This window comes from Aulonocara stuartgranti (assembly GCF_965226115.1).
Source record: "Aulonocara stuartgranti genome assembly, chromosome: 11".
NCBI lineage: Eukaryota > Metazoa > Chordata > Actinopteri > Cichliformes > Cichlidae > Aulonocara > Aulonocara stuartgranti.
In genome coordinates this window covers 12,915,716-12,939,794 of record NC_138947.1, presented here as the reverse complement: position 1 = coordinate 12,939,794, position 24,079 = coordinate 12,915,716, and the positions used below count along the sequence as shown (strand labels likewise).

General features: G+C 41.8%; 1 protein-coding gene across 3 annotated transcripts; it reads right to left on the bottom strand.

The window, feature by feature from the left end:
* Window positions 1-4,386: 4,386 nt before the first annotated feature.
* Window positions 4,387-20,762, bottom strand: adar (adenosine deaminase RNA specific). Of its 3 annotated transcripts, none has more exons than XM_082552070.1 (16): window positions 20,659-20,762; window positions 15,979-17,725; window positions 14,183-14,490; window positions 13,009-13,204; window positions 12,524-12,720; window positions 12,008-12,143; window positions 11,597-11,835; window positions 11,138-11,294; window positions 10,439-10,607; window positions 10,075-10,168; window positions 9,835-9,951; window positions 9,538-9,665; window positions 9,232-9,414; window positions 8,998-9,110; window positions 8,435-8,562; window positions 4,387-6,707 (listed from the first exon to the last, which is right to left on the bottom strand). In XM_082552070.1, the coding sequence occupies exons 2-16, from the start codon at window positions 17,593-17,595 to the stop codon at window positions 6,410-6,412; spliced, it is 4,080 nt and encodes a 1,359-aa protein (XP_082408196.1). In that variant the 5' UTR covers window positions 17,596-17,725; window positions 20,659-20,762; the 3' UTR covers window positions 4,387-6,409. The 3 variants fall into 3 exon arrangements, with proteins under 3 accessions (XP_082408196.1, XP_082408198.1, XP_082408197.1); XM_082552072.1 differs by having other exon boundaries at window positions 16,024-17,725; XM_082552071.1 differs by lacking the exon at window positions 20,659-20,762 and adding an exon at window positions 19,285-19,739.
* Between the last annotated feature and the right edge of the window lie 3,317 nt (window positions 20,763-24,079).

The window sequence follows — 24,079 nt, the reverse complement described above, 5'->3', positions numbered from 1 at the left end:
TGAAGAGTTCAGGGGGTAACTACAGTTTCACAGTGTCAGCATGAAACCAAAGTGTGTGCTGTGGTGATGCTGATGCACTGGATGAGTGTTTGTGTCAGCTGTCTGCTGACTAAAAAAAAGAAGGAAAAAAACCCAGCAGTCAGCAGACTAGTGTCACTGCCGGATTTTCACTTATTCACACTTTTCCTGACACTTTCAAGTTCAAGGACCATTTCCCCCCTTTCATAGTCATGCATGGCTTTAAGGTTCGAAGTCAGGGATACCACAAGTAAGGTAATTAGTAATTAGTTTTGGCTTTCGATTTAGAAATCTATCACAGGGTCGGAGAAGCTGGTAAGCTCATATTCCAGGGTGCACTGTCAACCCAGCTCGTGGCTGGAGGCGGTAACTCCTTTATTGAACGTCTCTCTTCCAGATTTTATAGTCCATGCTGCTCAGCTCCTCTAAAACAATTTTTGGCTTGGTATCCTCTCTGCTGAATGAAATTCAATACGCTTTCAAGATGTCTTGGATGTGTAAAGGAGTGTTTTGATGTGCTGTTTCTTGCTTCTCCAGCTCTTGTTGCCTACAGCTGCTTCTAACAGACCCCAACAAAGTTATTTTGTGGCAAAGACTCGAGCTAGACGTTCTTCATCTGGGTTGATGGATAGAATTCATTTCACAGCATAATTATTGTCCCCATATTCAGTGTTTTTTCCAAAAATAAATGACTTTACTGTCTCATTGACGTCATTGTCAAGCTGTACTGACTAAAGAATTGTTGCTGATATCTTTAGGGATTTTTTATTCTTACTTGGTGTCGAAAATGGTGAGTGATAATAAGTGAATGTACCTGGTTGGGATGTTGCGCTTCATGGTTTGTGCCTTAAACCCGCAAGCCTGAGGAAAATGACATTCCTGTCCCCTAATCTGTGTTTTTTTTTTCTCCAACCAGCTGAAGCAGCCATTAAGGAGCCTAGTTGAGTCCATGAAAATATGAGAGCTGTATCTGGAGTCATGCTTGTTATGGAAATTTTGTGAGACCAGGCTTTCTCATGCAGAAATGGTCTTTTGGGGAGATTAATGCATAGAAAATAGACAGAAACACTTAGTATCATGAGAAGAGAAACAGGAGGAAAAGGAGGAATTACCTCATTCTAAGTTTCTTCCCCCTCCATAGGAAGTTTCTTTATGCCTACTTTAATGGCTACTCATTTTCCCCACTGATAGTAACGATGGTCATGGTTTTTGTGATGTAGGGGGTGTGAGAGATATGTGGCCTTTTCTCTTTCTTCACAGATCAGAGAGGTGGTGTCAAATTTAGATATCTTTTATGTATAGGCAGCAGGAGGTCAAGGGCTCCCTCCAGGCCTCCGAGAAAAGGAATGCCGTGGTATGCTGTGTGCTACGTGCCACCCTGGATTGAAGAGACAGCTCACTAAGTATGCCTGCAAGTGTGTGCAGATGACCTCATTCTAACATTTTAAAGTATTACAGGGAGTTCAGAGGCGAAGCCCAGCTTTAAAGCGTCACGATGACAGTAAAATCCATGCAGCGCTGGTGATCGTATGTCTCTGAGGTGACCGCAATATTCCTGAGTCAGCTGTCTACTGTCTCTCAGCTGAGCGACGCGGATTTATTTTGGTCACAACAGTACCAGTGCACAATAAAATCCATTTTCCTTGATTTAAGGTACGGCAGAGTCCAAATTACAATGTCACTCGATCTAAAAAAAAAAAAAAAATCACTGGTAACATAGAGTCAAATGAGCAAACTGCTAAAGAATCAACACCTCAAAGGCCAGTGTGTAATGTTAATATGAAATAAGTAAAATACAAATAACTGGTCCTATGTATTCGTTATGGCTTAAACAGTAGATAGAAGTACATAGATAGTTAGATACAGTTTTAACTATTCAGGCTCTTAAACGGTTTTCTTAAGCTTCTTCCCTATTAGCAAGTTCATCTTTCTGCTTTTCACCCTTTTATGGCTGGATAACCTGATAAATTAGGCTATAAAATATGTCTCTAATTAGCAATATACTGTAGCGCTCACAAATGAACTGGAAAAAAGGTTCATAGTTGGCCGATCTGAAGTAACAAAAAGGGAAAAAACTACTTGATCCAGAACTTTAGACCACAAAACCAGGCTAAGATTTCCCAGAGCCATAGAAAGGCTATACAGTCTTCAATTTTTGCATTGCTTCTTACAATCCACAGTTTTCATTTTATTATATTACAGGAATAGACTCACCACCCCCTACTCCTCAGGTCTTCCCATTGGTTGTTGTCCTCCTGATATGTCTTGAGGACAGATTTTTTTTATGTACATACTAATAATTTCCAAATCGGGGGCATGCCCCTCATTTTTCATTTCATAAATGGGCTTTTATTGTATTTCTGCTTTACTGGTTGCAGTAGCAGAACAAAATCTATTTACCTCTCCCAATCCTAGGTCACAACTAAAATACCATGTATAGGTTTTTAAGCATTCAACCTCAACTACTACATCTGCATTATCAATAAAGCATTAGATATGTTTCATAGATTTAGTCAATACAAAAGCTACCAGACCATTCTAATAATGACACTTTGTGGCATTACTCATGGTTCAGCCTGTGGCAAAATACATTTCCAGTGGTTCAGCTTGTCATTATGTTTTAATGCAGTACTAGTCTTTAAGTATAAGTTCTCTGAGAACCACTTCAAAGTGATCAATAGCACTGCAAACAATGCTCTACATGCATACATGCTCCTGCACTGACTACACCACTGCAGCACTAACACTGCAAGTTTTAGGCACATTAACCATGTCAGGCATCAGAAGAAGCATTGCAGTACAACTGCCATTAACTCAAAACACCATCCATTACCCTCACAGCACCGTGATACTTTTCAGGCTCTCTCTTTTCCTCCCTGGTGCCTCAATGATCTGACACTCCACCCGGTCACGCTTCGGATGACCACGATCTTGTGCTTTTTTAGCTTGGCTTTTAAGCCACTCCTCTCCCCTCTCAGCCTCCATGTATTCTCTCCCTACCCTCTCTCATTTATTTCTATTGGAGAGCATCGATTGGCTTGTTTAAGCCCCTCGGTCCTGACTAATATTTCACTTCATGCAGCCTCATTCCACTCGTCTATCCTTTCCTCCACCCATGCTTTACTCCTCTCCCCCTATCATTAGTCCTGCCCTCCCACCATCCAAACACTTGCTTTGAGAGACAGTAGGAATCCAACTCGATGGGTCGAGATCCCAAGTGAAACAGGCCTTTTCTATAGCACACCGACCACCGAGAACAGCAAAAACATGCTTATGTGCAGGTTTTGAATACAACACCAGAGAAATCTCTCTTATTTCTTAGCTCCAAACTGTAGTTAAGTATGATTGTGTACACATAAATCAGCGGGGGCATGCCTTTAAATGACTTTTAAAAAGCATTTTTCTTAGGGTGTTCGTGATTCAACTTGTGTGCACCCACATCTAATAAAATGTAATAAAAATACTGCACTGATTGGCTCGTGATATCGCTGCCACTCACTGTTTTCTCCCAGTGAGATGCTGCAGAGAGCGACAGCTCTAAACGGCTTGCTTAAATGTTTGCTGTGTTATTGCATCCTATTATGACACTGCTAAAACAGCGTGAAGTACCAGGAAATCTGCTTTTATGATTTACACATAACTAAAATCTCATGCAATTTCTCCCCAATATTCTAATATCCAAGTTAATTTTTTGACAATCAAGTTGAATCCAGGGTACACTATTTCTCTACTCAGTGCGAGTCTAATGCAGTTAGTCACAAAAGATAAGTACTGTTACAAAATATGAGTGAAAATAAGCGCATCTCTAGCTTTGAAAATGACACAGTTAATGCTGGCGTATCGCTGAATGCAATGAGCTAATCTACAGATCAAAACTCTGCAAGTCACAAATCATATCTACCCAGAGATCTGTCTTGCATCCACCATGAATATCAGGTCACCCATGGCTGGTTTCATGTAGGCTTTCCCTGATGCATGCATTCAAAAACAGACCCGCAGGCTTAAGGTGTGCACACGTTTCCATCTGCTGATCCTTTGGAGCACTGCAATAGGCTTTGCAGCTATCAGAAGGCAGATTGGATCAAAACACCACCCTGAGGGAAGGAGTCCCTGCTGTAGAAATTACCATCGTCCTCACACTCGAAATTCTCTTCTCCACTCATTGTTTCTGCATAGGTGTAATCCACAGCTTAGTCACAGATGAAGAGTGAGCAATAAGGGCATTGCAAGTAATTTTTTTAGCACTCATAAAACACTTCAACAGCAGCTCTGAGCTGCAAATTTTAAATGCCCTTGTATCATTCAGACACTTCAAACCCCAGGCCTTTCAAGGCCTCCCACAAAGAAATAAGATGAAAAATATGAAAATATGACAGACTGCTACTTTTTTATTATTTTTAACTTTTGTTAAAGTCATTGTTAAAAAAAAAAAAAGAATAAATTTCACTGTCAGTTAATTAAAATATCAGGAAAAATATAGAAAAGCAACTGAGAATGATTTATATACATTAATCCTGCACATATACATACACACACAGACACACCGGCTATACACCGTTAAACCAAAAAGCCCATTTTATCATAGTGAGGGCCCACAAGTCTGAGTTTTTGAGCTAAGTGATTCACATACATGTAGAGCTCAGTGCAGCGAATATAGATCAGAATTTACCAAGAGTTTAAAAAAAAAAAAAAGTATACACAGCTGCATAACTCGCTGCTGAAGACAAGAATTCACTGGAGGTGCTGCTCTTGTTTTTACAGAGGCAACTTCAAAACCAATGACAAAAAAAAGAGATTTATTTTCCAGTAAAACAATGGCTCTATACATGCATCAAAGCTACCCCAAACCGTTTGAAGGATCAGAGAGCTGACTTGCATAGCTTTACCTCCGTAGTTATCAGACACTAAGCACAAACATCTGAGAGAGATATCCGGCGTCACATTACATCTCTGACATGAGGCGACGCGTCCAAATTCTTCCCAAAACCCGAGGTCTGTTTAATGGAAACAGCAGCTCGTTCAAATCTTAAAACTGCTCATCTTTCTAAAAGTGTATTTCAAATTTTCAAAAAACAAACAAACATAAAAACCCAAAACAAAACAGCCACACATTAAAATAAAAGCTTCTGTAACCAGGCTTAAACTTTTGGAACCCACCGTACATCTTTGTGTTCATACACATATACACATATACATATATATGTATATGTGTATGTGTATACGTGTGTGTGTGTGTGTACGTACATATGTATGTATATGTATACACACACACACACACACATCATATAGCATCATACACTCAAATCAAAGACAAAACTTAAGCCCCAGTTTTCAAAACTAAAACTACCCAGTTTACCAGAGCTTCAAAAGTTTGTGTATTTAGATTTATATTTTCAAAAATATAAGGTGGCTTTCCCCACAGGCAGGACACGTGAGGCTTCCCAGGATTTAAAAACACACCCAGCTACTGATGAACACTTTGACAGAAGAGGGTCAGGAGCTCAGGAGGAAGAGAAATACTCAAAACGCAAGGAAAAAAGACAAAAAACTGCAACAACAGCCAGCAGACGTACGATCAGCATGTTTAACTAAAAATAAGTCTGACTGAAGACTTTAAAGCATGTACAGGAATTAAAGACTGAAATGTTGAACAATGAACATTAATGATTTGCTTATGTACATTCTTGTAATTTTCCTTTTGACATCAAAATTAAATCAATGCAGTTTCAAAAATCCAACCCAAAAGTTCCCGCTGAGGGTGTCCCATTATTTCTCTTCGTCCTAAAAAACACATTAAACACAATAAAAGCATAATGAACCGGGGGGGGGGGGGGGGGGGGATACTTCATTATAGAAGATTCCCACTGCAAAGTAAATTAATCACAATTACAAACACTGCTACATGGCACTGGTCACACCAGGCTGAATTCCAATAAGCAGTTTCTCTCCTCTGCAGAGAAAACAAGTGATTTGGGTGCAGACATTTGCAACGGGAACATCGAGTAGTACAATAGGAAAGCAAGAACCACAAATGCCAAACGGTGACAAAGAAAAACTGAAGCTGTCTGAGCTTCCGAGCAGTGCCTGCCATGTTGGTTTACTGACTTCAGACTAATTCTTTTGCATGTAGTGTCTACAATATTCTGTACACCCCGCGGAGCTCTGTCTTGTCAGCTGTGGACTCACTCATCCTTTAGGGTTTGCCCTCCTTGACCTATTCCACTCACTTCTTGTGTCCCTTTCTTTCACTCTCTCTTTAGTCTTTCCATAGTTTGGGGCACTAGCGTCGTCACATTGTTTGATTATCCTTTTGTCTTTAACCCGTTTGCACTTTGAGCTTTTCTCCCTGCACCCAGTGGTATTATTTTATGAAGCACTCGACACAACAGTTCTACGCCTCCACTGCTCCTACATTGTTGCTGTTTCCCACAGGTGCCCCATTGTTCCCGTTTCCCTCCCCAGCCTCGAAGCTCTTTTCTTCCAGGGGTTTTCCGATCCAGGCTCCATAGCCGTGGGCGCTGAGAGCTTGGAAAAACTGTTGCTTGGCTTGCTGGAAGGACACAGCAGACATCTTTGCCTGAGCGTAGGAGGGCAGGGAGAGGAGGTCAGTGCGACCGCTTCGCTGGCACAGGGAGCGGAAAAGATGGAATAGATTGGACTTGGACACGCGGGACACGGCCAGTTTGGTCCTGGACAAAAAAGACATTAGCAAAGTGTTTTAAAAAAATGCAAAACAAGTGTGACAGGAAAAGCATTATGGTTTGTCTGGCAGGCTGGCATGACAAAGTGTTTCCTCAGATCATGCAGTGTTTCTTATTTAGCTTACTTCGCTCCCTGCTGCTCTGTTTTGACTCGCTTAATTAAAATTCAATGAAGCAAAAAATCTGCAAACAGCTTTCAGTTTATGGTGTTTTGTAAAGAGTTTTTATTACTAATGTGGTATAGGAGGGTGTGGGAAGACGTTATAAAGATAAATAAGGGGAAAAAACTCCACAAACTGAAACTGAATTATCACAACCTGCTTCAGTGTTTCCCCCAGAGTGGGTGTCAGCATCCATTCAAATCCCCTAAAGTTAATTCAGTTCATCTGGATGCAACGTTTTCAGTGGGAGAAACGTTTCATCGCTCATCCAAGTGACAGGAAGTCACTTGGATGAGCGATGTCACAAATGTCCAGTGAGGCTGAAGAAGTCTCACCAGACATTTCCTGAGACTGTAGTGGTTACCTGGATGAGCGATAAAACATTTCTGCTACTGAAAATGTAGGTCCACATGAACCGAATTAACTTGGTTGGATTCCTTTATCTGAATTATTGAGCATGCATCAAGACACTTCTTTTCAAAGCTTTATGTGGCCCACACTGAACAACAGCTCAAGATAGCAACAAAGCATTTTGGGAGCTATTAAGTGATCCAATTTAAAATCAGAATGTCTGACTTCTTTTTCCTTGTTATGCAAAAGTCACACTAGGAAAAGCAGTGGCTGTACACCTCAGCGTGACCAACATTACTGCAACCATGTGCAACAATGTTGGACTCCTCTTGCATATACAAATACAGGCCATTTAAAACGGTTTCTTTAATGACAGGGACCAGGTCTGCGACTCCTCGCCATCATCTGCTGTCTTCAAGTGACTGTGGTTAAGGAAGATTGAGTCAGTCTGCTATCAGTCTGTGACTGAATGTGGTCAAGTTGGCAACTGCATGAACTCTGTTTGTAATACCATGATGATTAACTGTAATAAATCAGCAAAAACTGCAAATCTGTTGTTTCTATGTACTGATAATTGACATTATCTACTTATACGCAGAGTGCAAATCTTACACATGGAACAGAAATCCAGAAATTCCTCCACAAATAGTGACGTAGTTGCTGTAGGACGACCATTCAACTGTAAAATGACACAGGTGCTCTGATTGCTTTTACACTGGAATGTAACCTGAACAGTTGCAAAGTGATGCTTTGCAGAGAAGTTGACTCAACGCAGTCTGACTCCAATTGATGCAGTGTGTTGGATCAGTTAGACAGCAATAATTTGCATGCTTTCACTAGTTTGTCTGAGACTGACTGCAGTCAGTCCAAGACTGTGACATGCTTCCTCCCATCATACAACCTGTACAAACACCTTGTGAGTAAACTGATCACCCAGAGGTTGAGTATGCAACATCCTAAACCACTAGGCAATGAGTTGGTTGTTGCAACTACTTGCATTTTGCCTCCAACAGCTATATGTACAAACATAATCTATACTAAAGAAAATAAAGATCAAAAAGGATAATACAATAAGTCTTGAAGCTGTTGAATGTAATGTCAATTGTAGATTTAGACTCAACTCACAATTCTTACTATTAATAATAAAAAAGAAAACAAAAATTCAGTAAAGATAATACATGTCAGTCCCTACATGCTACATACCCATCTACTTTTCCTTTGGTCCCGTCAAGCACTTCAACACTGTGCTGGTCTGGAAAGCTCCAGTTCACACTGGACTCCTTGGTCTTGCCTGTGTGACGTGTGGAGTCATACACACTCACCCTGCCGACCTACAAGTCCAACCAGGTGGTGTGGGAGAAGGGATGGGGAGAGAGAGCACATTTTGTAAATTAGCAGTTCTTTAATTAGATGAGTAACACGTGCATCACTGATGTGTCAGAGGCGTCACACTGTGTTGATTAGTGTCAAACTAAATGACAAACCAAGAAAATGTTAAGAAAAAAAAAGGCTCAAAAAAAGAAAAAACTGAAAGTGTGGCAGCTGCAATATTTCTTCCTTTTCTCTTGGCGTTACAACAGCAACCTGCTGGCTTTTTGTTAATTGATGGATGAGCCAAATTTAAAATAATATGAGCAATAAAAAAAAAAAGAAAGCTGTGCAGGCACAAATAGGATTGTTGGCAGCTTGATGGATTTAGTGAGAATAAACTTAATGTTCATGATTAATGTTCCAAGTGTGACCTTGCCAAAAACCTGTGCGGTTACCTCAGGGTGGTTCAGCTTGAAGGAAGCGGGGAGACTTTGCGTGAAAGCCTCGCCGTCTCTGGCCAACCGACAGCAAACGGCGCGTGTCAGGTGACCGTGGCTGTACAAATAGCCTGTTGGATAAGAGACGCAAAGACATGCTGTAAAACTGGTATCCAAGTCCAGAACCAATGCAATGGGAGTCCACCATTTTTCACTGACTCTTATCTGCACAAAGAAATCTTTATATTTTACCAAGTGTGATGGACTTCAGGTAGATGGGATCCAGGAAATGGGTAAGCAGTGCCCCCTGTAGGCCTATCACATTCCAGCGCAGGATCTTATCACTGCAGCTCATTGTCCTCAGCCTTTCACCGTGCTGGATGCCATCCCAGGTGGGTACAATGGCACTTGACTCCACAGGGATGGTGCCCTCACCTGGCAAAGACCAACAGCACACTCTTGCTTACAAACCGGGATGTGGTATCATTTGCTTTCATCTACATTTCATGACAGATCATGTACATAAAAGCCAATTTCTCCTTCAGTATCGTGCCTCACCATTCTCCACTTTAGTGCGAAGCTTGCCCTGCTTAGCATTCTCAAATAGAGGCTGGTGGCCTTGAGCTTCATCCCCCGCCTCACTGCATGACTTATCAAACAGAGCACCGTCCCCACACGGTGCCGTACTAAGGATGAGAGAAAAAGGAGAGAGATAAGGTATTGCTATGATGCACAGCCAAGCAACCTGCAGTTTAGGAGATGAGACCTCACAGAGCTAAACAGGAAACACTGATGTGTGAAAGTGAAGGCTTGGGGGGAGTGAAGAAAGAGAAAGAAAACATCTCATACTCCCACCTAATGTAGAGGTGAAAGGTGATGTCAGATTTGATCCGTAGTTTGTTATTCTCCGCCGGTTCAAATATACTATCGTCTGCACCTTCATAGTGCTTGAGCAGCTCACTGTACAGAAACCTGAGAGGAAAGGAGAAGGTGAGCTAGACTTATAATGTCCCACAGACGCCGTTTCAGGGAGAGGGGGGTATTTTTAGAAGTGTAGGAGAAACACTGATAAAGAAGCAAGATATCAATTTCTACCGAATAAATCCTCTTCTGGAGATGATTTCTGCATGGCAGTCATTAACAGTCTCTCCTTTAAGGCTCAGCTCCTCCCCTTTAACACAGCGATTTCCTGACAACAAGAATGAGAGAGAGGGAGAGGAAAAAAAGACAAATTCAATGTCAAAAAAACACGACAATGCGGCGCCTCTCGGTTCAGCGGTGACCTAGTTGCTTCAGCTTTGTGACAGTACATACCTCTAAGCGCAGAAATCCACAAAACTAAACATCGTGGAAAAATGCAGGGGCAATCCCCCCCATCCACCCCCACAGTGCTCCACAATTAAAATTTTTTACTACTTTGGTCATTTCATATGTTATACGCTAAAGGTAATGGATGTACCAGTTCCAAGGCTGACAACAGTCCCCAGGCCCTCCCCCCTCCTCATGATGATCGTGGCCAGAATCTTGCGTCCCAGAAGGCAGTGCTGGATCCGTGTGGTCAGAGCGTTGAAGCGCTGGTGACTCAACATTGCTATCTGATCATGCAGTGTGCTGCCGCTCACTGGTAACTAGCAGAGGGGAGTACAAAAACATGCAAATGAAAGAAAGACAGGAAGCATTATTTAAGACATTATTATTCAACATTCAGGATTCTCTGAATATGAATTGGACAAAAATGTGAAACTAAAACAGGAGAATATAACAAACTGCATGTTTTAGTATGCTGTCTATACAGACGTGTCACTTCCTTACACATTTGTGTTGTGTTCTTTATTGTGAAGCACTTTACCTTAGACTGCTTTTGTCTTGAACGAGGTTATACATTTTAAATGTACATGAAGACATTTTCTGATATTATTTTCTCAGGAGAGCAAGTGAAGTGGTTAGTTGATTATCCTTCAAGCATTTACTGTAGATTACTTTGAGCTTAATCTTTCAGCACAAGTAATCAAGCTAAGCAGAACCTGTTGCTATGCTCTACTCTTTCATTCCATTATGTTCAGCTGTAATCCCACGCTGAGCCACGGAAAGCTCTTTTAAAGCTGCTGCACTTTTAACTTTTAAGATGAAATGCGTGAATTCATTGAATAGTCAGTACCTCAGCTGGTGTAAGCTCCCCAGTGCGGGCTGCTCTCTCAGCTTCTCCAATCAGAACGCGCAGAGCAGCATCAGCTGCTTCCTGCTTTCCCTGCTTCTTGTTGGACGCACAGACGGGAGGGAACCAGCGTCCGCCGAGCTTGGCCTGGTAGGTGAACCTGAGAAGATGGGCAAAAAGTAAGATAAGCAGAGGATTTTTCTTGGTCCCCCCCCTCCCGTGATTGCATGGAAACCCCAGCTGTTTTAACAAAGAAATAAACACAAATATCTATTCTAATAATTCCCTCATAGCATGAGTTGCTATTGCAACACACCAAAGATCCTGGAAAGCGAGGCAAAAAAAGAAATGTTTAAATTATTCGAAAATCTACATAAAATATTCCTTTTACAAGTATGTGGCAGCCCAGACAGTAGTAGAACTCCTGGTCTGTGGGTTTGGTTGCATCATGGTCTAACATACTTAGGGTCATGTGGCGGTCCAGACTGGCCCACAAGGCGGATCTCGGCAGCAAAGCCACGGGCTCTGGCATACTCCAGAAGACCCGACACTGCATTGTTGTTCAGGTGGTTGATGAGGTCCCCGACCCCTGCCTCGTGGGCTGCTCGCAACTCATCTGCAGTAAGTGGAGGTAAACTGGGGCATGTTGCCCCAGAAAAACTCTCGTCACTGCCACTGGAAGGACCCAGGGGCAACTGAGGCTGGAGAAGACAGATGGGTGAGGCGGTGATGCAAAAGAAAGATGTGAACAGTAAAGAAAAGAGCTTTGTGACAGATGTGACAAAAATAATTTCTTTATGCCCAAGAAATCAATTATCCCTTTAATTTTAGGAATATGCAATCCCCATCTATTCTTGGTTACTCATTAAACACCTTGTTGAGCTGCAGTTTCCCATCAGCCATTAATTCTTTGACAGCCTCCTCTGCTGCCAGCTGGCGAGCTGCCTTCTTGTTTGGAGCTGAGGCCTCTGCAAACAAGCTCTCTCCCACCTTCACCCTGTACATGAACCTGAGCCCAGAACAGAGAAAGGGAAACGAAAGATTATAACTGAGATCAGATTCATAACTCCACATTTACAAAGCCTGAACAGATCCACCATGATCACAATGAAACTGGAGCCTGTACTAAGATCATGATCAAGAGTAGTGATCGTGTTTTCTGGAAAGTGATGGCAAGAAAACACAAGTTTATACTGTTTGTCTGACTCAGCCATCAACTGAACAAAGACGTTTTTGTGCCTTTGTCAGATGACTACAGTACTGAGAGATATTGAACAGCTGCTGCTCTGAGGCAGAAAAGTATGACCACAGAGAGAAACTCAACCTATGAGCATGCAGTGTGGAGAAGAACATCCAAACAGATTCAAAGGGAAGTGAATGAGTCAGTACCTTGGATCATGTGGTGGACCCGCCTGTCCAGTGTTGATGAACTCGATGGGCTTCCCACTGCGCTGGCTGTACTCCATAAGGACAGACACCGGATTCTTGCCACCAGGCAGAGAGCGGGACAGGGGTTGGCGAGGTCCCTCTGCCGTCCCTTCCACACCGCCAGACCCCAAAATCCCCCCTGTGCTTTCAGCAGGCCCCTTGTGGAGAGAGTAAACAAAAATGCCAACTATAATTTACGGCACTTCTCAGACACAGTTTTTAATTGGTCTCCAACATTAGATAACGGCTATGGACACAGTTTTAGCCAGCACAGGTAATTAGACTTCTGTTTACAGTTCATGCCCTGGTGAATAAATTCAACACTCTCAATTGACGAAAGTCTGACCAGTCACAGGCAATTAGTTAAAGCGTGCTGTGACTAAATGTGATTTCATTTCTTAAAATGCATAAGGGGTCGTATTTTCACAGATTACAAAAGAACTTACGCTGGTGTCTGGAGGTAGCTCCATCACCTGGTCCACATTGCCAGTATTTTCCTCATCGGCGGTGCACGTCCCCCCTTGCATCTCTTTGACAAGGATTCGCAGTGTGGCTGCAGCAGCATCCTTTTTTGCAACTTTCTTACTAGAAGCTTCCGCGACAGGAAACAGCCTCCCGTTGAGCATCACCTGCATACGAAATCTAACAGACGCAAAAAAGCAAATACAGATGTGACACAAGTATCTGCAAATATGATTAATTCAAGAAAAATTTACCAAGATTCCTACGTTGACTAACAAGCAAAGTAATTTACATTTTTAGTTCGATTTCACTTCGGCAGATCTATTTCTTATAGACTCTGAACACACAGATCTGTGTAGGTGTAAAAACAAAACTATCACATAATGAAAAAATGATAGGATTTACCCTCTGTATTGGTTAAGTCTTATCGGTGTAGAACAATTTCCGTACAAAAGAAAACGGAAGAAAGAGAGCATATTTCTCATTTCATTTCCTTTTTGATAAAGCATATAGTTTGGGCTGGATCAGGTGACCCTGAATCCTTCCTTAGTGGGACTGCAATAGGCCTAGGCTTCTTGGGGTTTCCCATGATGCACTGAGTGTTTTTTTTTGTTCATTCTTCTTTTTTTACTCACTACATGTTTATAAACCTCCCTGCATTTAATCACTAGTTATTACTAATTTCGGGCTCTCTTCCACAGCATGTCTTTTGTTCTGTCTTCCTCCCATCACCCCCAAGGGGTTGCAGCTGATGACTCCCCCTCCCTAAGCGTGGTTATGCTCTTGAGGTTTCCTCCTGTTAAAAGGGAGTTTATCCTTCCCACTGTCGCCAAGTGCTCGCTCAAAAGGCACATTTTATTGTTGGGGTTTTCTCTGTATTACTGAAGAGACACTAACTTACAATATAAAGCACCTTGTTGTGACTGTTGTTGTGATTTCGAGCCATATAAACAAAACTGAACCTAACTGAATTAATGAGCTCGTGAAAATCCTCGTAACACAGCAGGACTGTCACTATTAATTGCGATATTTTATGAGTTAAACTTGGTAAAGTAATTATTGTGGCACTAAAACCTGAGTCAGTGATTAGCCGTAACAAACCAGTAAGTGCCATAATAGCATTTACAAAGCCTGGTGTATGTGGATCATTTCACTAACCTAGGATCGTGGGAGGGTCCTGACTGGTCCAGCAGCAGGAACTCGCAGTTCTGGCCCAGATACTGGGCATACTCCATGAGACCGCTCACAGGGTTCTTCAACCTTACCTCCTGTAACTTAGCCCACAGATTCTGGGGAGGTGGGGCAGCCACTGAGACAGCTACAGTCCCCATGGCATTGGTTTTCTCGGATGCCTTTTTTTCAGCATCCGTCTCTCTGCGAATAGCATTGAGGAATTCAGGGATGTCATCAGTGGACCACTGTCCTTCATTGGCGTTTTCGCTTTTACATGAGGCAGAGGAAAGGGGCTAAAAGGAGGAACGAGATGGAAAGGGAAAATTGAGGTAAAAGGGTTAATATAGGCAGGGTAGATCTTCAAGTCTTATCTAAATGCGATTAATAAAAAGTTCACATTTTCAGCAAAGTGTCTCTCAGAGCAATAGTTCAACATTTGGAAGAGAATTAGAAAGAAAGATTGACACTGCTTTTATGTTTGTTGGATAAATCCACAGATGGTTGATTTGGCTTAGTATAAAGGCTGGAAACGGGGAAATGAGCGAATAAGCTTATGTCTCAAAATGTCAAGCTACTATTTTAATCTTTTCAGAATGCATGCTGTGTTTTACTGGGGAAATATCTTTAATACCTAGAATTTGTTATCCATTGAGCTTGACCTATTTAGCTGAAAGAGTTTCAAATTTATTATTTTTAAGTTATGGTTTGATTTTCATTTAGCCGCCACATTTCAAGGAATCTTTGTATTGTTCTATATGTAGCAGACCTACACTACAGATGGATTCACCTTAGTGCAGGCAAAGCCAGGGACCATGCTGAGCTGCAAACACACTTTTATTGTCACTTTGCACGGACAAATGCAGAATAAATCAAAACCCTGTGCACTCAGGTGGAGCCTGCCTGGCAGGGTGAATCACACTGGACTCCAAACAATAACTCGGAGAAAAAGTCTGGCTCAGCCCACAACCCAGCTGTGGAGTCCTAAGGCTTTTCTTATTTCACTAATTTGTTCCTTCTCGTCTTCTCTGTCCTCTCGACGGTGACCTGGAAATCAATCTCAGTACACTATGCTGAAGGGTGTCACAATTCCCAAAACCCAACTGGAGGACAGAGGAAAGAAGAGGCTTGCCAGAAGAGCTCTAATGGAGGATGCACAGGTTTGGATCAAGTGTTTTTACCTTCAGTGTATAAAAGAGGCGTAGCTGGAAAAGACAAGCAACGCTAGAAGGCGGACTCTTTACACAACTTGTCCTTTTTCTTCACAATTTGTTCCAGTTAGATGATCAAACTTTGTGCTCTTCACTGTTTCTTTGTGTGTGATTAGAAAAGAGTATGGCTTGTCACAGTGCGCCATGCTGTGAATTTAATTAAACTTGGCCCTAAATCTGAGATCATAAAATACAGCAGGGATTCAGGTAGAATAAAAACACAAGTTGAGTCCAACATCAAACTGAACCAATCTTGTTTTGGAAAGAGGCTCTGAGGCAAAGATTTCAAATCTGATTAAACGCCTGTTGCTTTGCCTCCTCTGCTTGAATCTCTGGTGTGACACAGATGCACAAAATAAATAACTAAATAAAATTTTAGGGGAAATAAGAAGGGTGGCTGGTTTATGCCATCTGGTCACAGCTGGCTGATTGGCAAAATCAAGGCAGGTGTATTGGTCACTGCCCCCTGAACTACTCTGCCTCACTTCTTCTCCTGCAGCTGAGTGAAAACCCAAAGCCATTTATAATTAAACAAATCAAAATGTATAAAGCAAAAACTCTAACTATACCTACCGCTTCACTAAGAATTTGGTCTGGTATCCAACCCCCCGTAAGTACCTCAAGGCCTGGTAATGGTGGTAGCGGTGATGGGGAAAAGATGGCACTCACTTCCTCCTCTTCTACTTCCATTTTAACCAGGACAGCCGGGTTGCTCTGTGCAGCTTTGAGACTCCTCTCCATTCTCTCTCGGCGGTGGGTGGAGAGCTCCCATGTTGGAGGGTTGACTTCAACATTCCTAACGACTTCACCTTGCTTTTCTAGGGCGTACAGAGTAGAATTGACCTGCTTAGCAGTCTTGAGTCCAATATTTTTCGCTATGTTAAGAGCTGTTGCCTCCCTTGATTGAAGAAGGTATTTAAAAATCTGTTCCTTCTGTTCTGCCATCACAGCACCTTTAATGTCCTGATCAGGAGAGCTGGAAGTGCTGGGATGTTGCTTCTTGTGGTGTTGACCTTTTGCTGATGACTGGGAATCTTCAGAGTCAGAAAACTCTAAAGAGGAGGAATATGAAGAACTTGATTCTGTGTCAGAGTCCTCTTCTTTGGCCTGGACTTCCTCTTCGGTTTCTGTTTCAACCTTTTCTTCAGGTTTTTGTGGGGGTTCTGAACTGGCTAACGAATATGGAGGTTGATTTTGTACGTGATACTTTGTGCTTTGGTCTTCCTCGACTCTGAGAGGTTCTCTGTATAGTGTCCACTCAGGAGGGGTTAATCCTTGCTTGGAAGCTTTCTGTAAGTGTTCCAAAGAGTACAGAGCCTTGTTGACTACCTTTTTGGGAAGATGCAGTTTTCTGGCTAACACTTTAGCAGAAATACTTTCACTTGGCTTCAACGCAGCCAAAGCCTCATGTACCTCGCCCTGTATTTGAGTTGTGAGAGTGATGTTAGGTTTACAAAAACTTAAATTTCCTGTGCTGCTGGATGAAGAATGTTTGTCAAACCTTTCTCCTCCTCTGTTGGGCCTGTCTTTGAGCAACAAACCCTGAAACTGGTCACAGAGTGAATCTGTTTGGGTGCGCCATTGTCTACTGGAGTGTTGGTTATGGTTTTTACCTTGGAACTGGTTTTGATTCAAATGTCGAGGTGCTAGGTTACCTCTTGAAGCTCCTGCACCAGGTCGGTATGGTCTCCGGTCTTGGCTAGCCCCTCTACCACTAGGGCTGCTGTTTGGATGTCTACAGTATCCTGACTGAGGCTGGTATAAAGTACTATGTGACCTGTTGGGTACAAATCCTCCTCCTCCTCCTCCTCCACTCACAGTGGCTCTAAACTGTGGAGCCTCAGAGATCCGCCCTGTCAGGAATTCTCTTTGTTTGTCATAAAAGGAATTAGGGCTTGGACCTGCACCGTGATTCGGGCTGTACAAGCTATTATGGGTGACAGAGTTTGGGACCACTTTAATGTGGCTTGGTGTAGGGGGGGTAGAAGGGATTAGGGGAGATGAGGGCTGTATGTGTGCTTCAGGGTGGGTAGGACCGTCGTAGTAACTTGGATGTGGGATCTGCTGTGGCCCAGCTCTGGGATAGAATACACCTGGGCCAGGTCTATAGAAGTTATCCCTTTCCTGCACGCGGGGTTGTGGATGCCTGTAGTAATGTTCTTTGGAAGGCCCTCCTCTACCTCTGCTCATAGCGCAGGGGTTGAGCGTGAAGGGGGCCGATGCTGCCGGCTGTGCAGCTTCTGTATTAGTGTATGTCCTCTAGCGCAAACAGAATACCCTGATCAGGAGTCAGGGCAGGCCAGTTGCATGCTGAGAGACCCTGAAATAAAAACAAAGGGCAAAGTTAGGAGAATACCAATAAATTGAGACAAATAACAGCAAGATAACTCAACTGTTGAAGAAAAAAAAAAAAAGAAGAAAACTTTTAAAAATTAAGGAGCAGTCGGGAGGTTAAGAAAAAAACTGTCATTCCAGCCAGTACCACAAGTTCAGACTGTGCTGGCAACCCTCCAACCTGCTCAAGTGTCCTTGGATAAGTCACTAAATCTATAACAACTCCAAGAGCAGGGTTTTAAGCAACTGTCTATGCCACTGCTTTCTTAAAATACAGCAGCAAACAACACAGAGGATTACTCAAAATGTGGTCAATATGGAAGGTTGGAGGAAATGTGGAGACGACAAGCTGGGAGTGCTGCATATATCATCAGATTATCATAACTATTCAGTCTACAAGGATACTGCAGGGTGACATACTATCTCTTCCAGTCACACTGAAACCAAACCCCGGTTAAAAAGGAAGCTGATAAATAATGCAGACCTTGTTGCAACTATTCTGTATTATTTCTGGCCTTAGAAATTATCGCTGGATCTGAAGCCGAAGCAGAGAGGGAAAGTGAGACTGATGCAAACAAGGAGAACAGACAAGGGCACAGAGGGACATGGGCTAAAAAGTCATCAGTAACAAACTGCAGACAGGGAAAAAAACCTGCAGCAGTTAGCTAGCAATTCTGGTTATAATGTTATTTTTCACAGAGCTAGCTAGAGTAATTCTTCTAGCATGCATGAAAATAAAACATTAAAAAAAAATTTGCAATCTGAAACAGAAATTTTGACCTACACTGTCCCAGAACTTTAAAATCCTTCTATGGGAGAAACAAACATTGATTCCTCCTCAAGTGTCATATCTGACAACACTCAATAATGTCTATATCAGGCAGAATGACAACAAGGAGACACCCAATACTGAGTCAGGTTTCATCCCCTCTGGCACAGTCAGCATCAACGGCATGTCGCTGAGAGCTGAGCGGACCGAACATAGCGCATTAACAGAGAACACCATAGTGTTGGTTCATCGCTGTAATAAGGGCCGACAGGGCCGGCAGCAGAGGGGCCAAACAGTACTGAAGCTGACTCATCTTGACCCTGATGCAAGGCAACATTTGACAGCCAAAATAACAACTGTGTTTTTCAGAATCTGCGTTCACTACACTCTCCTTTGTTGTTAGCCTAGACAGAGATGTAGACAAGACTGTGCATCTGACAACTGATTGAGAACACTATTTAATACAAAAAACAAACCAAAAAACCCATTAAAGACAAAACACCTCCTGACATTGAGAGTCACCCTCTTCTATCATCACTAAGCTTTGTGCCCTCTGTTTCCTGAATATGTCAGAAATGAAGTCTCTAGATTTAGCGCACACACCTCCACATGTGCACGCAATATGCTATATTTACAAACAGGAAAGGGCCCGTGGAGTCTTACAGCATCATCAGAGGCATTATAACACACTGACTTTAACAGTTCTCACCTACAGTAGTTCAAATGAAAGTGGCAGCGCTGAAAAAGTAAATAGAAGTAGTAAAAAGCGCCCTTACTTTTGCAGATTCCTAAAGGCGACTAATCCAAGACTCGATCCCATGTAAATAAGGTAATAATAATAATTATAACAATAAAATAAACGTTACAGATTAATGTAAGAATAAAGACGGAACCCGTGGTAGAATGGGTGAAAAAAAATAATCACAAATCTATGTAGTGCTGAAGGTGTTGTCCAAAATGCAGGGTCTTCCGGTTTTGGGTGATCAGGTCCTAATCGCAGCACAAAGATGAACACCGGAGAACACCGCGCTTATAAAGCCTGCTGCAAGATGCGTTAGTACACTGTTACACGGCGATGATGAAGGGAAAATCCGCGGGGTTGTTACTGTAATAAAAAGGAAACTGTCCTCCACTAAAAGGGTTAAGTTTCGATTTCATTTCTGAAGAAAACTTAGGTTTCTGTCGCCAGTCACGTGACCACGAGGCACACCGGAACTGTTTAAAGGTTAAGCTTCCTCATCTCTGTTCGAAGAGGTCAGATTTAAAAAAAATAAAAAAAAATTTAAAAAAGCTATAGCGACGTCCTTGCTGCTCCACAACAAACCAGAGCATAGTCTCCTCGGTGCTTGCTGTAGGAGACAACACTCGCTCGGATCAATTTCTCGCTTTAAAAATAAAACAAGGAAAACGAAAGAAGCGGGTGAAAGGAATGTAATACATTTTGGGAGACTCAAATATTGTCCCAAAGCGTCAAAATTTTGCTATGAATTTAGATGGCATACTAAATCAAGACTCCGGGCTCCACCTGATTTTAAATTGCCTGAAATATTTTTTAAATAATAAATCATATTGCCAATGTGCTGTTGTAGCTTTATCTACAAAAGAAAATGCTTGAATCCAAACAGTTAATGTGGAAAACAGCTGCACAGCGTAAAAGGGGGGTTTATAAAAATAAAACGGAAACTTACAAACTTTTTTGTTAATCAAAGCAAACGAATATTATCTGTCTCTCTTATCACTTTCATGAAGGTTAGCATTAAATTCAGTTACTTTAAAACTGGAGGTCTGACAAACAAGACAAGGTTAATAATTAGAGAAACACGAGGCTTAAACGTTAGGAGCTACAGGTTAGACCAACTTGATATTCATATTTTTGTTCCAGACACAACAGCTCTCACTATTATTAATTAATAAATCGGTGAAAAGACAGTATCAGGGGATGAAATGACCAGTTGATAGAAGCTAACTGAGCATCGTTCCTCCTCCGGCTAACTGAGGTTAGCCTGCTAGCTCCGCACTGGCACTGCACCATTTCTAACTGTCGCCTGCATCGCAGCAGGCTCGTTATCTGCTACAGTCAAACAGCGATAAACGCCTCACACAAAGTCTACAAAATGACTTCAGGACAAGCCATAGCCTTTAGCAGTTACCTCACTTCGCCGTGTTTCCTGGTAGTGCGTGGTTGCTGGTGTGTGATGTTTTAATGCGGTGAAAGAAACAATCAAAGAACTGATGCGGGGAATAGTGACGCAAAGGCTGCGACTGACGATTATACGTCGCAAGCAAATGACGTAGAACCTTGCTAAAGTTTCAATATTGTTCAAACCATTGACTAACCAATGACTGTAGAAAACAGTCAAAACGTACCAAAAACAATATAACTGAAAACTGAAAGTAGGTATAACCTAGAACTTAGTTGTACTTTTAATTCATCATTCTATAAAAGCTGTATGTGAACATAGGTCTTCATCACAAAAACGTATCACAGACATTAGAATAAGCATTGTAGGCCTACAATACACTGGAAAGGCATTTCATTCTTTCTGTGATGACAACACATAATATTCATAATAGATTATCTCAAAGCTGAGTCTACGAGTGTGAGTCGTGTGTGAGCATTGTTAAACATATGTTAGAATACAATAATAGTACATAAAACCTAGGTGCAACATAATTCAATTTGTGAGGAAGACACTACATTTGCTTATAGAGAGTATAGAGAAGGTGAGACAGCGCTTAACTGTGTCTTTGTGGATTTAAACAAAGAATATGATAGGGGGACAAGAGGAACTGTAGCACTGTAAAGAAGTGAGGAGTGGCAGAAAAGTATGTGACAGTGGTGAAGGGCATGTATGAGGACATGGGACAGTGGTGAGGTGTGTGGCCAGATGGGGGTGGGATTACATCAGGTATCTGCTCCAAGCCCATTTTTGTTTGCAGTGGTGATGGACAGACTGGCAGATGAGGTCATGCAGGAGTCTCTGTGGACTGTGATGTTTGCAGATGACATTGTGATCCATGATGAGATTAGGGAGTGGCTGTAAGAGAACCTGCAGAGCTGATGGTATGCTCTGAGGAGTAGAAGAATGAAAATCTGAGGAACTAAGAAAGAATACATACATGTGAATGAGAGGGAGGTGCAAGGAGGTGGATGAGTTAAATATGTAGCACTGCCAAAGCTATAGGCTGTGCACAAAAGAAGCGAAGGAGAGGCAGGAGTGGATGGAGACAACTGTGTGGGATAATTTGTGAATGAAGGATAGCAGCATGACTGAAAGGGAAGGTTTACAAGATAGTAGTGAGACCTGCTATGATGTATGGTTTGGACACAGTAGTACTAACAAAAAGACAGGAGGAAGACTTGAAGATGCTCAGTTTTCAGTGGGAGTGACCAGGATTGTATAGGCCTGTCCTACGAAGCAGGTTTTCATCTTATCCAGGTAACTGTAGGGTTAAGCCTGTTTTTTCTTTATTAGAAAGGATTGATATATCACCATGGTAACTTACTGCAAAATTCCAGACTACAGATCAGCAAGTATGAAATCACCATCTACTGACCAATCAATTTTCTGGAAAACATTGTCAGCACTCCTGGAAGATCCAGACAGAAAGAAGATCTAAAGTTTTTAATAGCATCTCATACTTTGTGTTTCCCTGTTGATGATATATTTGTAGACACAACTTTCCTTTTTTTAAATGTCTGCAGTTTTTTAATTTTATTGCTTTGTAAGTTTGAGTATGTGATTTGAAAACAGAGCAACTACGTGCTATATCGAATTTGCATGTAGACAACGCTGATGCTCTGGAATAACCTTCCCCTCCAAATTAGACAAGCGTCATCAGTGCAGGTCTTTAAGTCCAGATTGAAAACCTATTTTTATTCCCTGGCTTTTAACTCTGTAGGAAACTGACACCTTCTTATTTATTTTATTGTATGTAATGATTTTATGGTATTTTTAATTTGGTTGTTGTTTTGATCTGTGTTGTTCAGCACTTTGGTCTGCCTGGTGTGTTCGTAAAGTGCTATACAAATAAACGATGATGATGATGATGTTTGGATTCTGTTTTTACATTTATCCTTTACTTTCAAAGCATTATTTAACTGAGGCTGCAGCTGAAAGAATAAAAACGAAGACTGTATTTTATATATTAATGAATCAAAAATGTGGCTGTAACCCATGAGATTCTCCCTTCTTTTAATAACAGAGATGTGATATTGATAAATCTGTTCTTTCCTGGCTTGAAATAGGCTCAATATTTTAATTTATTTGCTCATTTCCAGTCTTACTTTTTCTGCAGCAGCTGCTTAATCTCACCATATTTTTCCCATAGCATAGTTTCAGTTTCCTTTTCAAAATCAGCCACCCTGCTGCCACTGGATGTATATATAATCGGTCAGATGGTGCCAACACCATTCCTTTCCTGAGAACTTAAAAAAGGAAAACCTGGGTTAATTCAACAACTTGATAGCCAGCTTTGTGTTAAACCAGCGGTCCCCAACCCCCGGGCCTCGGACCGGTACCGGACCGTGAGTCGTTTGGTACCGGGCCGCGAGAGTTGAGGTTCAGGTGTGAAATATATAGTTTTCAGGGTTTTTATCGGTTTTCAGGGTTATTTTGTTATCGTTTTTATCGTTTACTAGGTTTTCCTTGGTCTTTTCACGCGTTTTCTTTTTTTCGGTACCGGTACTAGTTTTATTTTGTTGTATTTATCTGCGACAACTTACAGTTTTTCTCAGTTGCTTTGGTGCATTTCTCACAACAGAATTGATCTCTGCACCACTACTAAGGCTCTTCTCAAAACAATTAGTGCAAACTGCAAAACATGGTGGATAACTTGCAAAAGTGAGTCACTTCATCAAAAAGAAAAGTCAGTTGTTCAAAATAAGTAGTCAATGCTTCAAAAGCAAGTCCCTTAATCAAAACAGATAATACATTCATCAAAAGCAAGTACTTATATCAATCAAAGTGTCAGGGCTGTCACAATTACAAGTCATTACACCAGCACCTTTGGTCACAAAATCAAATGGTTTGAACATGTTCTCATTGTGACGGATTTCTTTGTAGGTGCTTCCCAATGACATGTCAAGTCTGGACAGCATGCATGGCATGTTGAAAACCATAAATTGTAAAGGAAAATCAAGACACTCCATATGCACTCTTGATAATATTTAATTGAAACTGTTCACAGCATTGTGCAAACTGGGGAAATACAGTAAATCAAACATTTTACAGCAAACATAAACTCACTTAGACAGTAAACCTCACTCCAGTGGTTATGAAACAAAAAAACAAAACTGAAAAACAGACACTGCTGCATATCAATCATTGATATCTAGACGCTCCCGTCTGTCTGCCCACATATTTGCATCAACATCACAGCGAATGTCAGCTCTATCGATGCATCGGGGAAAGTATCTTCTGGAGTGTCAACTCCACTCTCTGCAGGACTCTGCTGTGATGTCATCACAAGCTGCATCCATAGCTGCTAGCAGGGTCATTTGGGTATGTGGATGCCTGTCATATACCTTCCACCTCCAGGAAGAGAAAAACTCCTCAATTGGATTTAGGA

Coding starts and splice junctions, on each gene's coding strand:
- adar (XM_082552070.1), bottom strand. CDS start 17,595: ATGAGCAGAGGTAGAGGAGGGCCTTCCAAAGAACATTACTACAGGCAT. Junction 10,169..10,438: donor TGTTGTCAGCCTTGGAACTG/GTACATCCATTA, acceptor TCTTGTTGTCAG/GAAATCGCTGTGTTAAAGGG. Junction 6,708..8,434: donor ACCAAAGGAAAAGTAGATGG/GTATGTAGCATG, acceptor TTTTTTGTCCAG/GACCAAACTGGCCGTGTCCC.